General features: G+C 37.0%; 1 protein-coding gene across 4 annotated transcripts in view; it reads left to right on the forward strand.

Moving 5' to 3' along the window:
* The window catches only part of LSAMP (limbic system associated membrane protein), a 652,229-nt gene that overhangs the window by 419,024 nt on the left and 216,445 nt on the right, over positions 1–16,760 (forward strand). For all 4 annotated transcript variants that reach the window (XM_032348148.1, XM_032348158.1, XM_032348174.1 and 1 more), the window contains exon 3: positions 2,442–2,567. In XM_032348148.1, the coding sequence (XP_032204039.1) occupies positions 2,442–2,567 (126 nt within the window). The remainder of the gene's footprint in view (positions 1–2,441; positions 2,568–16,760) is intronic.

Raw genomic sequence — 16,760 nt, forward strand, 5'->3', positions numbered from 1 at the left:
TAGATATATATTCCTCTTATAAAAAGAGGTAATTATGAGTAAATTTTATCATACATAATAATTCACTGGGAACTTGAACACCAGAGATCCTTTCTGTTTTGCAAATTTGCATATTTTCATATTAGAAATACAAAGTCTCCCCCTGTACACATTTTTTTAAGTCCAAACACATCTGTATTTCTCCTTTGTATTCTGTGGCCTGTCTTGCAATTCAGAATTAACTACAAACTGAGTAATATGAGCTCTTATAATTATTACATAGTTTCCTGTTGCAGATTTTAGATTATTGAGGAAGATGCCTAAGATGTCTAAATCTTATTCTTGAACATGACCATAGATTTCTAGTTTATTGTAGTTTTTTGGAAATGTTCAGAACACTGGCTTATTTAGCTAGGAATTAAAAATGATGAATATTAAACAACAAAACAACTGGACATTCAGGAGCCCTGAATTCTAAGCCCAGCCATATTTCATAATGGGATTGCCCTTGACAAGCCATTATATCTCTCTGTGCCTCATCTTCTTCCTTAAAAAATGGGTATAACTTTTTAGGTCCTCAATGTAAAAGCCTGGGAGTCAGTGTGCGAAAATGAGAAAAAGACCCATAACCCCAGTAGATAAAAAGGAACTAGAAACCCTATAGATAGATACCACTAAATAACAGGAATCAACCACATTCCATTTCTGCCACTGGGTTTGATTTAGAATTACTGGTTTCTACCCACAAGGTCTGTAAGATGTCATTGTAAGAGAAATGCTACTGTCAAGAGTCCTTCTGTCACTTCCTCCTTCCTCCACTCAGACCTGGTCAGTTGCCCAAGTACCATCCGTGTCTCCTAACAGAGATCTTCAGGGAATCACATGGTTGTCAGACAGCTGTCTCTACAGGCAAAAAAATGTTCCCATGTTACTCATCACTACAGGGCAGAAAGAATGAGAAAAAAAATAAGTCTTTTATTATTGAATTCCTTTATGCTGTCTTGTTCACCTCTCTCCCCCAATACATACTTGCTCAGGAATAGCTTAAGCAACTGAGATCTAAAACCAAAAAAAAAAAAAAAGGAAAATCACAGTCAAACCATAAACTCTGCTATTTGTAATCAGTGCATAACCTCTGTGATGAAATTTGTGAGTAATTCACTTTCCACTTAAGCCTACCAATATGAGATCTAATGTTGCCGCCCCGAACACTAATGAAGGAAGTCAGGCGGCAGTACAGCTAGCCCTCAGGGACTCATTTCTCACACCACCAAAAAGTAATTTCCATCATTTTCAGCCATCTGGTATCCTGGATTGTGAAGATGAAGTTTCACTGAAGTATTGCTGAAGAGTGTGGGCCCTGGAGTCTCCTTGGATTTGAATCTCTTTTCTGCCTCTCACGTAGTTCCATCTATACCTCAGATTCCCACCTGTAAATAAATCCTCGTAGGATATCATTTCTTTGTGATAAGGAGTTACTGATATAATACTTATAAAGTACTCTACATAGGACCTTACATATAGTAAGTGTCTAAATTTAGCCATTATTAAATTGTTAATAATAGTGGCAGTAAGGGGCACCTGGGTGGCTCAGTAGGTTAAGCGACCAACTCTTGGTTTTGGCTCAGGTCATGATCTCAGGGTCATAAGATTGAGCCTCACAGGGGGCTTCCTCTTCAGTGGAAAGTCTGCTTGTGATTCTCTCTGCTCCTCCCTCTCCCCCCTTTCTGTTCCTCCTCCTGCTCATGAACTCACTCCCTCTTTCTCAAATAAATAAGTAAATAAATATTTTTAAAAATAATAATAGTGGTTAAAGCATTAGGAGTAATATTACTTTTGTAATGTCTGTGATATAGGCCTTTTTAATTCAGTTTTTAGGCTCTAAATTGTGTCATCCAGTCTGTCACATAGCAAGGTGATATTTAGAGACTTTCTATTAGGATTCCCTGATGGCTGCCTTACGTGGCTAGATTATTAGTAAACAAGTATTACCACATCTTAAGAACACAACTATGCAACTCATACTAAATAACATTTTTTTCCTGACATTTGGAGAAAAGATTGGATAATATTCATTTTATATACATAGGAAAATAAATATAAATGCCATGTAGTGATAAGAAAAAATTATTAATATGTATAAATGTGCATGCTCTCTAATATCCAGATAAGGTCTATTCTAATGAGAAAAGAGCTAAGACACTTTTATTATACTCCTCTGTGAACTTCTTACACTACCTGGTCTTATTGGAGAGATTCTCCTTATAGTAAGACCCATGCTTTTCATCTGCCAAATCTCTAAGGGGGTCTTAAAGCAGCCTGGCTTCTTAACAAAAAACTTCAAATGGTTTAAGTCATAAAAGCATTTAGCTCAGATTTGCTATATCCAATGGCATGGACCAATGCTGCAAAGCTGGTTTTACAGGCATGGCTACATGTTCCATTTGCTTTTGTCTTTACAGTTCCACCAAAGATCTCCAACATCTCTTCGGATGTCACTGTGAATGAGGGCAGCAATGTAACCCTGGTCTGCATGGCCAATGGCCGTCCTGAACCTGTGATCACCTGGAGACACCTTACGCCAACTGGTAAGCAACCATCTACTCTTCAAAATACTACATATCATTTAAGATATCCTCATGCTTCTAAGATCCCATTGGATCAGAAAGACAAGCATGTATCTGGTTATTAAAACACTAATACAACTGCAACATAAGACTTACTTTTGTCCTCCCTGGTCTTTGCCAATGGGTTCATCTTATAAAATGCACAACCATTTCTTACTTCATTTTCAATAGAACATCACCTCCAAGCAACAAATATAGAAGAGTTAAATGCATTAAATGACCTAGTATTATGTCTAAAATGTATGACAGTTCTGTGCTTGAGCAAGTCTTGGGGCAATATGTTAAATGAATTAAATTTACCTAGCTCTTTGTATTTGTTCGTTTGTTTGTTTTGCTTTGCTTTTTATCTATAGTTTCCTAATATGTCACACCTTGTGAAGAAACTTTCAGGATTAATGCAAAATTGTTAGTGACTTCTAATGTCTTGTCCTTGGCATCTGGCTCTGGGAGGGGGGTGCATCAGGCATGGACTAAGCTGCATGAGCTCATGATGGGTCCTTAACTATTGATGCAAATTCAGTAAAAGTCAGAAAAACTTTTTCCAGAAAGGTCTTCTGCATCCTCCCCTCCCCCTTCCCAGCATGGTCACCATAACTGAATTCTCAGGCCCTGATGCTTTTTGAACTTCAACTTAAATATTCTATCAAATTACGTGGGTCAACTTGCTACATACTCTCCTGCTCTACAGATTACATTTTCTTATAAGCAACACCATGCTTTTACAAATGACACAGTCTTTGTAGAAAAGGGCCTGCTATTTGATTTCTCAGAAAGAGGGGCTATGAATCAGTTACTCTTATAAAATGTAATTTATTTTGGTAGATAGCCCTCAATTTTTAATTGATTTGTATCTAATATTACCTTAAAATTACCTTATAAAAGGATTTAGAGATTTGATTAACACCATATAGCCAATTTGGAATGAACACCATACAAAATTGTTGTGCAAAGTGAGACATACATGGAAGCTATCCTGGGGTATTTCTAAAAAGCCAGGGTAGTGTTTTCTTGAAGCATCTTTAAAATCTGTATTTCGTTGTTGAGAATAGGGGCCTTCAGGTCATGCTAGCTCTCAAATTAATTTTTCAGGTAATTTTGGACCAGCCTATGGAATGGTCTCTCATTTACTCTTATTAAAGCATTCTATTTTCTTAAGAGAGTGTCACTCAGAACCCATCCTAATTGTTAATGCATGCAACTTGTCATTTATTGACAGTATATAAAAGCAATAAATGAGGCACTTATTTAGAAGATCAGCCTCAAATTCATTTCCTCTCAGAGCCATTTTATACTTCACATGGAAAAAAATGCATATGGAAGGCTGTCTGAAGTGTGAATCTCTGGGTATCACACACCTTTCCCATGGGTTAAATTAAACATCCAGCACACATTCTGCCTGGGTGGAATTAGATTATCCCCCAATCCCGTACCACCTATTCCTTTCCAGTGTAGGATCGTTTTTACTGAATGACTATTTGGTATAAAAGCTATTGGCCCATATTTAAAGATGTTATAAAAATATCTTTTAAAATCATTGCATTTACTATAATGTTGTTTTGAGAGATTATTACTTTTATTCCAGTTTCCTTTTGAAAATACCCTTTGAGGAAATTCCCCTTCGTTTTCAGTATTTCTAGTGCCTTTTTTTACTCAGTGGTTTGTTTTTTTATGCATAAACTCAGTGAATTTTTACAAATGATTATGAGTCCATGGAATTGACTATTACTAACCTTAGAGCCAAATTTATTGCCCATTTATAAAAGAATATAGGAAATCATTTATAAAGCACACGTTAATAAAATGGATTTTAAACAAAACCTGGGATTTTATGGCATCAAATTCATAAAGAGACTATGCTCTTGCTTTCCTCTTGTTTTCTTACCATTATTTTTTATATTGTCTCACCTTTTCTAATTAATTTAAATATCTATATAAGTATATTATAACCTCATTTCTTTTTGTGGAGCAAGTGGTAGAGAAAAGAAGGAAAGAAGGGAGAAAGATAGATTATATTCAAGTTACAAACAAGGAATGAATTAAATTAATAAAAAGACTTTCTCTTGGTATACTCACCAATACTATTAACTATTAAGTAGTTGGGTTCTTAAAATTTTTTATTATTATTTTTTTTATTTTCGGGGGAAATGTTATTCATGACCTGAACCCAAAGATTCTTTGGGATAAAAAGAAAAATAATGAGAAAATAATGAGATATCATCAGAAAAATAATGAGATAGAATCAGAGTTTTAAGAGTTTTCCAGGCTGGGCTCTGGAAGAGTACATCTTCACAGCTAACTCTAGTAAACTCTTTAATAATAGTGAATATCTGATTTGAATGCTGTCTAACCTGGTATCCATGGTGTTTAAAAAATAGCAATAGACCATATCTTCCAGAATAAAGGTAACATTTACATACATTCAGAGTATGCTGGACACTTCAAAATCAACTTGAAAAATCAGTGTACTCAGAGGGATTTCCAATAGTAAGGCCAGGGTTCTGAAAACTACAGTGTGTGGGCCAAATCCTGCTTGTCCCACTTTTGTACTGCATATAAGCTAAAAGTGATTTCTAAATGACTGTGTGGTTGGAAAATATCAAAATAAGAATTTCATTTTTTGACATGCAAAAAATTTAACATTCATATTTGAGGGTCCATAAATAAAGTTTTATTGAAACATAAATATACTTATTTATTTTCGTGTTGTCTATGGGTGCTTTTGTTCTAAAACAGGAGAGTTTAGTAGTTACAACAAAGATGTTTTGGCTCACAAGGCCTAAAATATTTTCTATCCGGCCCCTTAAAAAAGTTTGCAGACTGTTGCTCAAGACTATGGCTTGGGGCACAGGCAAGGATTTTCTGCACTCACCTATGACCCCATGAGGCTCTGAGGATAGTGTCCCTTAAGTTCCTAAATACATCTCAAGGGAAAGAACTTTATTCTTCTATATTCCTTTATCTAGGCCCTCAGTGTAGGTCAAATTCTATTCTGTCACATGCAAAACTAGCTCCATGCTGCATTCACAAACTCAAGGGCAAACTCCAATTTCCCCTCCAAATGTTATTAATTCCCAGGCCCACTCTTTCATCTCTTTCACATCTGACCTAAATAACCACCTGATCATAATCACATCCCTGGTAACAGGAGAGAAAATTTGCCTTTACTGTTCTATAAGGGAAACTAGGTTTATCGTGGGGGTTTTAAGGTTGTGTTTTTTTGGTTTTTTTTGTTTTTTTTTTTTTTGGTTTTACGTGGGTTTTTTCCCTTCTTTTCCAAGTTTGGAAACAGGCAGTGACTCTTTTCAGTCTATAACATGAAACCTTTATTGGAGGCACTCAAGGAAGAGACTCTGCTCCCTGTGTGACAGCAGAACTGCCTGCAAACCATGGCCATGTGAGCAAAAATATCCAGCGAGCTTTGTTCAATTATTAATTGTACCTTCAACAGTATAGAGTGTGACTGCCTTGCCGAGGAAATGTACCTGTAATTAGCTCGACCCCACAGGGGCATTGAGCCATGAAAGGGGGAAGATTCTATGCAGGGTTCACACATACCTGATTACCTGTCATTTATTAACACAAGGGGGAGAAAAGAAAGAGGGTGCAAGGTGTATTTTTATGAGAAGAAGAATATTTATTATCTCTTGATTTAGTTTTTTTTTTTTTTAATTTGGTTGTTTCTCTTTATTTCAACAATTGAGATTTATTTTTCAAATATACTCCAAGAGTTTTTAAGGAGGGAAGGTTTAAGAACGGTAAATCTTTTCGTATGTACATACACCTGATTTAGAAGGAGGAAAGGAGGTTGATGAATTCCATGGTTTCTTTTCTTATATTTCAGATTTCCTAATTTTTCTCTTCTCTCCAGTTATTCTGCATAATCAAAATGATATGTCACGTATGTCGTTGTTAAATGTGACCTATTTTCTCCCTTAATTAAGTTAGACTTTCATAATCCTGTAACTCCCAGAGGGCAATTGCACCGTAACATGTATTTTCTATGGAGTGTTTGATCTCCCTTCTGTGAGCAATGCTGCTCCCATCTTCATTTAACTTTGTTTCTCCATCTTTCTTTTCACATTCCAGAGGAAGTCCCTTTCTCTAGTGTGCCTCACGTGGTATCAGGATTGCCCAGGGTTACAGAAGGAGTTTCTATGCATTTCATTTCTACAAAGGTTTTTTGCATTGTCAGTAGCTTTTTATACCCGAAAAACTCGGGCACAGTGAGGACTTAGCCCTGTAGGCTGAGAACAACTTAGGAGGTACTGTAAAATTCTCTTGTCCAGAGAAGAGGCTAGATTTGACATCAATATGGAATATAAAAAATATCGCTTGAGAAATATTTTGTGTTTTAATAGGGTAGGTGGGAAAACATTGTTCTGGAAGGAGTTAAGAGGACTGCAGGGTGTCTGGAATCCCATTTCTCACTGGATGTTGGGTTTTAATCATTTGGTCGGAGTTTCCCTTTCAGTTCTTTTCCAAATTTGAATCCTTGCCTGATGATACTCTTGAATTTCATGAATGCTCTAGCCCTATCTGTCTTTCTTCTAATATTATAGACTAACCAATCATTAATATATATAGCCTAGACTCTACCCTCATCCGTTCAGGAAAAATATATAACGTTAAATGAAACTTGTTTTCCAGAGGTATGTGTTGCAAGTAACTAATATCAGCTCTTTTTCGTTAGCATGTTAGAATTAGTATGACTTCGTATTTCACAGAGAGAACATATGATCTGCAGTTCAAGCTTGAGGATATTCTTTCTCTGGGGTTTTCTTGTATGGACATTCCAGAAGGTTCTTTGAGTTAATCTTTATCATATATAGATGTGGAAGAATCAAACTGGTGACTTCACAGGTAAAGGCTCTTGACCATATAGTAATAATTTAAGTGAGAATAATGATTCAACCTTTTATGTTGATTGCTTTCATTTGTTTCTTGCATCTGAGAAAAATTCTATTTTCCCTTTACAAAAATCAGAAAAATAAATAAAAAATCTTGCTCTATTTTCTTTTCAATATCTTACTTGTGTATTATTTTAAAATATGTTATTCACCAATACAGAATAATATTCAGATTAATCTTTATCTCCATCTTACAGTTTGTTCTTTTGGCCAAAAAAAAAAAAAAAAAATCATAAAAGCTCCCTTTGTTAAAGAACAAAATGAAAAGAAAGATAGACATGGTCCCTGCATGAATGGAGTTTATAGTTAAAGAAGAAAGCAGAGCATTGAACTAATAATCACATGAATAACCACTTAATTAGATTTATACAGCATAAAGAAAAATTATAGCATTCAATAAGACCATAAAATAGGGCCATATAGCAAAATCTGCAAGGCCAGCAAAGCTCCCCTGAGGGGAGCATATGCTGAGACCTTAAGGATGAATATGACCAGGCGAAGAAAAGAAGAGAGTGAAAAGTATGCTAGGCAGAGAAGAGAGTGTACATAATGATACATTTAAGAATATAGGCAAGCATCTTTGTGTGAAACCATGATGTTCATTTTTTTTTATATATATACTTGATTCTTTAAACACATATTATTATTTCTTTTTACCTTTTTTTTTTTAAAGATTTTATTTATTTATTTGACAGACAGAGATCACAAGTAGGCAGAGAGGCAGGCAGAGAGAGAGGAGGAAGCAGGCTCCCTGCTGAGCAGAGAGCCTGATGAGGAGCTCGATCCCAGGACTCTGAGATCATGACCTGAGCCAAAGGCAGAGGCTTAACCCACCGAGCCACCCAGGCGCCCCTCTTTTTACTTTTTAACATATTCCTGTTTTCCCTTTCAATGAGTGGAAAAATAAAGAGAAATCTTGCTATATTTTCTTTTCAGTGCCTTACTTGTGAACTGGTTTTAAATATACAAAATAGCATATACTAGTGTATATACCATAATACATACTGGAATATGTACATGTTCCCAGTGTGGCAGGCATATAGGCAGTTCTTTATGTGTGTGAATATCTTAAATTTAGGTCAGAAACGTATTCTTTTCCCATACAGGTCATTCCATAATAGCTTAATCAAGTAAATACAAATATCCTTCCAGTAGTCTTATTATTAAAACAATTGGGTAATTTAGAAAATGAGCACGATAAAATTTAACCACATGATCATTGGTCTCCAAACCTTAAAATCCTGGATAGACTCCCAATAAGTGACACCAGCAACCTTTGAGCCATAGAAAGGGCTCCACATCCAGATGTGCTGGCTATTCACATAATGTTGGACAAATGCTTTCCTGCCACCTCAGCACCCCACTCTTACCCTATCCAGATTTGTCATCAGATGGCCAGAGTACTCATCCCAAGGAGAAATGAACCACCTTAGATATGTCCTTGGGGGGACTAGCTTGGACTTGGGTGCTCTAGGACATTTTGGAAGCTTAGTTCAAGAAGGGACAATATGGCTTAATTATAAACTTTGCACATGAATTACAGAGTTCACATCTCCCAGAATCTCACCACTTCAAATATTTGTTGCCATTATTCCAAATAGTCTGTATTTTACAATTTAATAGAGATAAAAATAGAATTTGTCAAAAGTTATCGTGAGAATTAAGGTAAAGTTCTTAATATATATTGTGTCAGATAGTATTGATACTATTTTTATTTATTTTAATTATTAGTTATCCATATATCACCTTTATACAGTGATAACTTGGAGGGAGACTGGTAATTTAATTGAAAATAACTAATGTCGTCTTTATCCATCCCAACATAACAACCAGGGAGATTTTTAAAAATGCCCTCTCATCAAAACGAGTCTTAATATTTTAGGTCTCATATTGTGTTACATTATATTTGCATCAACATACCCATTTAAGGCATTCCTTTCTTCGAAAGGGCATGACAACATCTTATTAGGGCAAGATTTTCTAGCATGCTTTATCAATGTGTTCATTCCTCTATGGGAAAGTTTCTCGGAATCTGGCTGTATAACAGCGATTACCTTATTTACTGTAACTATGTAGAATCTATAGGTTGTAAATTACAATGTTTACTATTTTTTGAAAAAATTGGTCTTCTAGGTGATGATTATGCCAAAACAACAACAAAAACAAAAAGTTCGGCAGTGTTTGGGAGAAATCCATTGAACAGGAACAGAGAGGCTGCATCATAAAAACAAAACAAAAAGAAAATGGTAAATTATAGAGCTTTTTCAGAGAAGCGTATTAAAAAGATCAAAGTAATCATAGAATTTTTGAAAGGGGCAGATATTAGTAGAGTGAAATTCATCAAGACAAGTGCAGGTGGATTTACCTGGAGCCAAACAAACTGCTATGGAAGAGGAGACAATAGGACTCACATTGCATTTGATAAGGTTTACTTACAGAAGAGAAAGTCAGGGTAGGGTGTATAATTCTGTGGACCACCCACAATTAACTTTGGAATCTCGACTGTGGATGTCAGCTAGGGGCTATCTTATGATCCCTCAGGAGATGTCAGAGTAAGACTGATTTAGATCCTTGCTAAGAGGGGCAATCCTGGGGGCGCCTGGGTGGCTCAGTGGGTTAAGGCCGCTGCCTTCGGCTCGGGTCATGATCTCAGGGTCCTGGGATGGAGCCCCGCATCAGGCTCTCTGCTCGGCAGGGAGCCTGCTTCCTCCTCTCTCTCTGCCTGCCTCTCTGCCTACTTGTGATCGCTCTCTGTCAAATGGATGAATGAAATCTTTAAAAAAAAAAAAAAAAAAAAAAAAGAGGGGCAATCCTGGGTCCCTGAATCAAGGCATTTACCCAAAGTGGTCAGAAGCAAAGCGGTTAGAGGACAAGTTCCAAGAGATTGTGAACAGAGCAGATACAAATTGTCTAAGCCAGAAACTTGAGAGTGATCCTAGCCTCTTTTGCTTTCTTTTCCCCAGCAATAATTCATTAGACACATTGTCTTGATTCTGCATCCTCACGGGCCATCAATCTATTCCTCGTCCCCACTGTCAGAGTGTAGCTACACCAACATTTTCTCACCTGTACTTCAGTTCTCCAGTTGAACCCCTTGCTACTATGTATTTCCCCCTCCTACAAAAACACTATCTCTTAGTATAAAATTGGTCAAACCCTGACTGATTTCCTTATTTTCCAATGCTTTGGGATAAAGTTCAAACTACTTAACATGGCCTTAAAGCCCTTCATTCAACTTCTTCTCCTATGTATAAAGCCCTAACACTGCTTAATTTTAAGTAAATTATACTACTTTTTCAAGAATATGTCTTGTTCCTTGCTTTTGGGCTTTCACGCATCCTGGTCTTTTGTCCTAAAACATGATTTTCATCTCATCTATATCATCATTTTGCCAGCACAACTTCTTACAAGATCTTCAAAATGACACTTTCTCCAAGAAGCCATATAATAGAACTAACAAAATTACATTTTAATTATGTATAATCTCTAGATTGTAAGATCTGTAAAAATGCAGAAACTATGTCCTACTCATATGGATATTCTCAGAACATTGTATTCAGCCTATTAGTCAATCAATTAATTGAGTTATTTAGGTAAGGGCTTTTTAAAAATAGTATTATTGAGAACTCACAGCATGAAGTGTAAACTAAATACACTTAATAAGTGATTAAAGCATGAATGAATGCAAAACGAACTTCAAAGAATACAACAGAATTATAGAACTAAATCTATCTAATAGTTTTATTAATTTCTTAGTGAGAAGGTTTTAGAAATTTCAAGAAAGTTCTCTGTCTAAGCCCTAGTCACATCCTTTCTCCTCATGTTGCCTTGATGTTCGGATCTGGCTCTAAATCTTGTTATTCACTAGGCTCCATAGAATGCTCTGAAATCTTCACATTTTTATATCAGATCTTCAAATAGTCTTTATATCACCCAATTATTATTAGCAATTGTTCATTTCCTTCTAAACAGTTATCACAGAGCAATTGTCTTAAACATTTGTTTACTTTCTTACTATTTTCCTCATGAAATCAGACCCCTGCATATCCTTAGTTCTCATTATAGTGCCTGGCACAGTAAATACTCAATAAATACTTATTGAATGGATTAGCGAATTATTTATTCCAGACAAAAGTCAGACTCTGTGTTAGACACTGCGCACAGTTTAGACTTTAAGAACAGAATGTATGTATATATTATACATATATATATTATATGTATATATGTACATGTATACATATATACATTATATATACATAATGAACTAGTCCTTATTATATATTATAGATACAGATACAGATGTAGATATAGATAACTAGTGCTATAGTGGGGGCTGGGAGTTTGGTGACAGAAGATCAGGTCTACCCTGGTTTTCACAGTATGGAATAGTAGAGAATAGGTCAAGTCAACCTGAAAAAGGATCCTCCACAGCAGGGCTGTAAGTTTTATAAAACCCCCTATGATTCACTGTTCTAAACTATTACAGGAACAGCCACCTGTGGCATAATTTTCATCTCCACTATTAGAAAATCAACAGGATTTCCAAATCTGACTGACCATCAGAATTAACTGGAGAAAGAAAGTTTTTAAACATACAGATTCCCTGGCTCAGCCCACACATAAAATGTCTCTTCCAGTGAAATTCCGGGATTCGGTGGGAGTAAAGCCTCCCAGTGAGTCCGGTGAGCAGCCAGACTAGCAGAATGATGACTGTCTAAGCACAGGAGGGCAAGATCTAAAGGAGTGTTTCTTCAACTTCATTGTGCTGGAAAGCCATCTGGAGGATCCTGTTAAAATGCAGATTCTGATTCACTGGGCTGGGGATGGGGCCTGAAATTCTGCCTTTCTAACAAACAACCGGTGGTAATATGGGTGCCGCAAGTGCGTGGACCACATTTTAAGCATCATCTTGGATCCTGAGATCAGAATGGGTTGGAAGACAGCAGGATATATAACTAGCCTAGACAGAGAAACACTTAGATAAGTCCCACGACGTACACAGTATTCACCAAATAATATTACAGTGTTTTATATAGTAATTTCTCTGTTCCACCCCAGAAACTCAGAGCTGATTCAGAGAATAATAAAAATCACTGTAGTTTTGAGAAATGGGATCGATCCTTGCCTGTCAAGCTCAGACGATGAGCAACAGAATCGACATCAGCTCGGAGCTTCATAGAAATGCAGACTATTGGACCCCATTCCAGACCCACTGAATCAGAATCTACATTCATTCTATCAAGATCCCCTGGTGAATTGTATGCACATTCAACTTTGAGAAGCCCTGGACTAGGGGTGAAGTGTCTTTCTATGTATGCAGAAAAAGCTGCTTTCCTAAGAACTTAAAGTGTAGAAATGAAAGTGCTTTCCCCACTTTCCTACTAACTAGTAACCCTGAACTTTACCCCTTTCTCCCTTCCCTCCAAATGTATTTCTACTAAGAAACCAGAAAAAAAAAAATGGTATAGGGGCGAGGATAGGGTTACAATACTGAACCATTGAATATTTATCACTTAGAAAGGAGAGCATCCCATGATTTCCCTACTCTATCAGATGCTGCTAAATATTGCAGGAAAATTTAGCCTAGCATATGAAGAAATACTGCCTGAATGACAGGAGCCACTTTTCTCATCATCTTTCATAATGGCTTTATCTGCAAAATGTAGACAATATTATGTGCCCTACCTACCTCATGCTCTTGCTCTGAAGCATCAAACGAGATCATGAATATGTAAATAGTTTGAAAAGTGTAAGACACTCCACAACTGTAAGCAATTAATAGAAAGAATAAGTTGGTAGAAAGAACACAGAGGGAGAAAACCCAAGTTCAAGTCTCTGCTCTCAACAGTTTACCTTTTTGGGGGATTTGTGGGTAAGTCCTCTAAGCTCTCTGCTTTTTATCCAGAAAATATGAATATAATGTCTGCTCACTACCAGGGTTCCTGTGTTGTCTTCCATGATACAATGTATATGAAAATGATTTATGAATAATAAGGCATTATTCAAGTGTTGTTATTACTATTATCTTAGATTCTGTAAAGGAAAAGACGGACTTTAATTAGAGTAGTCTTTTTTGTTACCATTTGAATAGTGGAAAGGACTGCCAGACAATAAAGTCCTCCATTTGACCAAAATAAGGAGTAAAACCAAAGTCTCTAAAGAGTATAAAGCAGTGATTCTTGGAGTGTGTTCCCTAAACCAGCAGCATCAGCATCACTTAAAAACTTGTTAGAACTGCAAATTACCCAACCCCAATGCCAGATCTACAAGAATCAGAAACTCTAAGCCCTATGATCTGTAGTGTAACAAGCCCTCCAGGTGATTCTGATGCACAATAAATTTGGAGACCCCCCTATGCTAAAAATACTTCTTTTTGAAATAGGCAGAATGGTGTGCTGCTTTTACCAAGCATGAGTATAGGAACACTTGAGATTCTTTCTGTGTAATAATAAATCAATAGAAAATGTTTTGATGACCTGGTGGGTGTGGGTGTGGGATATGTGGTGTGTACGTTTAAAACTATTTGATATATAAAAGCACTATCCCATCTCTGTGGTTGGAATTTTTATCACTTCAGATGAAGAGGTTTAGAAGTAACAACTGCACAGAAATCCCCACTTTGTCTTTCTCCATCTACAGTCTAATGATGTTTGATCCTTTCAAATGTGCATGCATTTCTGAAGCCCTCATCCTTCCCTAAGAATATTCATTTTCAAGTCTCCCCATACACTGAGGTTGCAATTAATTCTGAGAAAACAAAGAAACCTCATTTGGTAACTCAAATAATATGGCTCTGCCTACAGAAGATATGCCCGTAAAATGACCCCATGTCACGTAAGAAACATTAGTGAGAAGCAGACTCCTTTATAAAAAGCACCTGGCCATTTCCTTCCTATGCCTTCATTCACCTACCTTTATTTTATGGATCAAATCAGGTGTTTTTCTCAAGTTGTTTGACAATTCAAAAGCCCAGAACGCTCTGTGAAATCGTGAGTGTTAAACTGTGACTTAGTCTGCAGTTGATTAAAGTGTTAAAATCTGATGAAGGGAAGAGAAAAAGAAAAAAAAAACTTTAATAATTCAGTTGGCAAATATCAATGCAAATCAGATCTAATTCTTCAAGGTATTCTAGTAATAAAAACGGAAATGTCAATCTTTGAATGACATCAGTCCTTTTTTTTTTTTTAATTTTTGGGGGGCCTGGTCACTGAGGCTCTGTGCTGTTTTGACTGTGGAAAGACAGATCCAGATCAGGAAATGAGGGATTTGAAAAGCAGACAGGAAAATAGTTACTGAAAGTTAGTCTTCATAAAGCAATCCAAGAGATAGTTTGCATTTTTAAAAATTCCTCCCACCTGATAGATCAGGTAGGTAGATAGGCAGATAGATGATAGACATATAGATATATAGATGGATGGATAGGTATACAGATGGATGGATGGATAGATAGAGTGAGTGAGCCAGCCATGGGAAAATTGCTTCGAATTGCAACAAGTTATAAATTCCAGAATTTCACCTTAGAATAAAAGTCATTCCAAATATAACATATAACTAAGGACCTGGTTGCCCATAGCTTAGGGTCACTTGGTATGGATACAGAGATGGACAGTTTTGGGGGTAACTCTGATAGCATGCTTTGTAGCCATCTGGGAGAAGATAGGTGAATTCATCTCATTCCTTAAAGAGAAAAAAGAAGGCTATCTTTTATTTTCCAGCAAGTAATTAATTTTGATGACAATGCTTGCCATACCTATAATGACTCCTATAAGCCCACTTACTTAAAATAGTTTAATAAGCCCACTTATTTTTTTTTTTTGAACTGTCACTATAGTGTATTAGTCATCTTAGGCTGCCATAATAAAATATCATAAACCAGGAGTGCTTAAACAACAGAGATCTAGTTTCTCACAATTCTGGATGTTAGAAGTCCATGACTAGGTGGCAACATGGTCAGTTTCTGGTAGGAGCTCTCTTCCTAACTAGTAGGAGGCCAGCATCTCCCTATGTGCTCACCAGACTTTTTCCCACAGAGAGGGAGAGTAAGCAGACTCTTTGGTATCTCTTATTATAAAGGCCCTAGTCCCACCATGAGGGTCCCACCCTGATGACCTCATCAAAACCTAATTACTTCCCAAAGGGCCTATTTCTAAATATCATCACATTGGAAGTTAGGGCTTCAAATAAGAATTTGAGGGAAACACTAGTCAGTCCAGACCATTTAGTATCTGATCTCATAAGGCTGACCACCTGGACTCCTGGCTTACCTGTCTTTCTCTGAGCTTCTGATCACCTGAGACTTGCCATGGCTCTGTTGTCACATTTCTTTAAGACTGGAAAGATCCCGGAGTTAAATCCTCTCTTAACTCAGAATATGCAGCCATCATCCAGAGACCAAGTGGGAATGGCATTACCACTCTATCACTTGCTCCCCTCCCTGAATCTAAATGTTCTGTCAATAGAAGAAAGGCGTCTTCTTCATAATGCCAGAGAACCAGTAGGAGACCAAAGCACGCCCCATTCAGTTATCCCTATAACACCCCCAGGCTAGGCTGACAAGAAAATTTTTTTTTTAATGGTGTGAGCAGCTTTAACTCTCTACCAATGGCAGTTAGGTCGCTGGAAGAAGTGATTCGCCCAGAACATGTAAGCCCACTCTAAGGTCCCCAACAACTCAATGACTGGATGTCAGAGTGGATCAGGGGCTGTGCTGAGGCTAATGTGCTAAACCTTTACGAATGTATGGGATCAGGAGGGAGACAAACCATAAGAGACTCTTAATCTCACAAAACAAACTGAAGGTTGCTGGGGGTGGGGGTAGGGTAGGGAGAGGGTGGTTGGGTTATGGATACTGGGGAGGCTATGTGTTATAGTGAGCGCTGTGAAATCTATAAGCCTGACAATTCATAGACCTGTACCCCTGGGGCAAATAATACATTATATGTTAATAAAAATAATTAAAAAAAAAAAAGAATGTATGGGATTCCTTACTCAGGTCTGTTTCTTCTCCATGGTGTGGTTCTGCCAAGAAAGTGTCTAATAGCAGCAGTAACCCATAATCTTATTTAACCAGGCTATCTGGGGTGGGTACTTGGGTGACTACAGGAGGCGTGAAGGGCTGCTTTACCATGGCGGTCTGTGACCACCACATCTTGCTTCTGACCTGATTCTAATAGAATCTTCTTACAGAGATGGGCAAAGAGTTGTTTTAGCAGATCCAGAAATCCATTTGTGATCTCAGCTGCTTAAG

The sequence above is a fragment of the Mustela erminea genome, chromosome 1, assembly GCF_009829155.1.
Source record: "Mustela erminea isolate mMusErm1 chromosome 1, mMusErm1.Pri, whole genome shotgun sequence".
Lineage (NCBI taxonomy): Eukaryota > Metazoa > Chordata > Mammalia > Carnivora > Mustelidae > Mustela > Mustela erminea.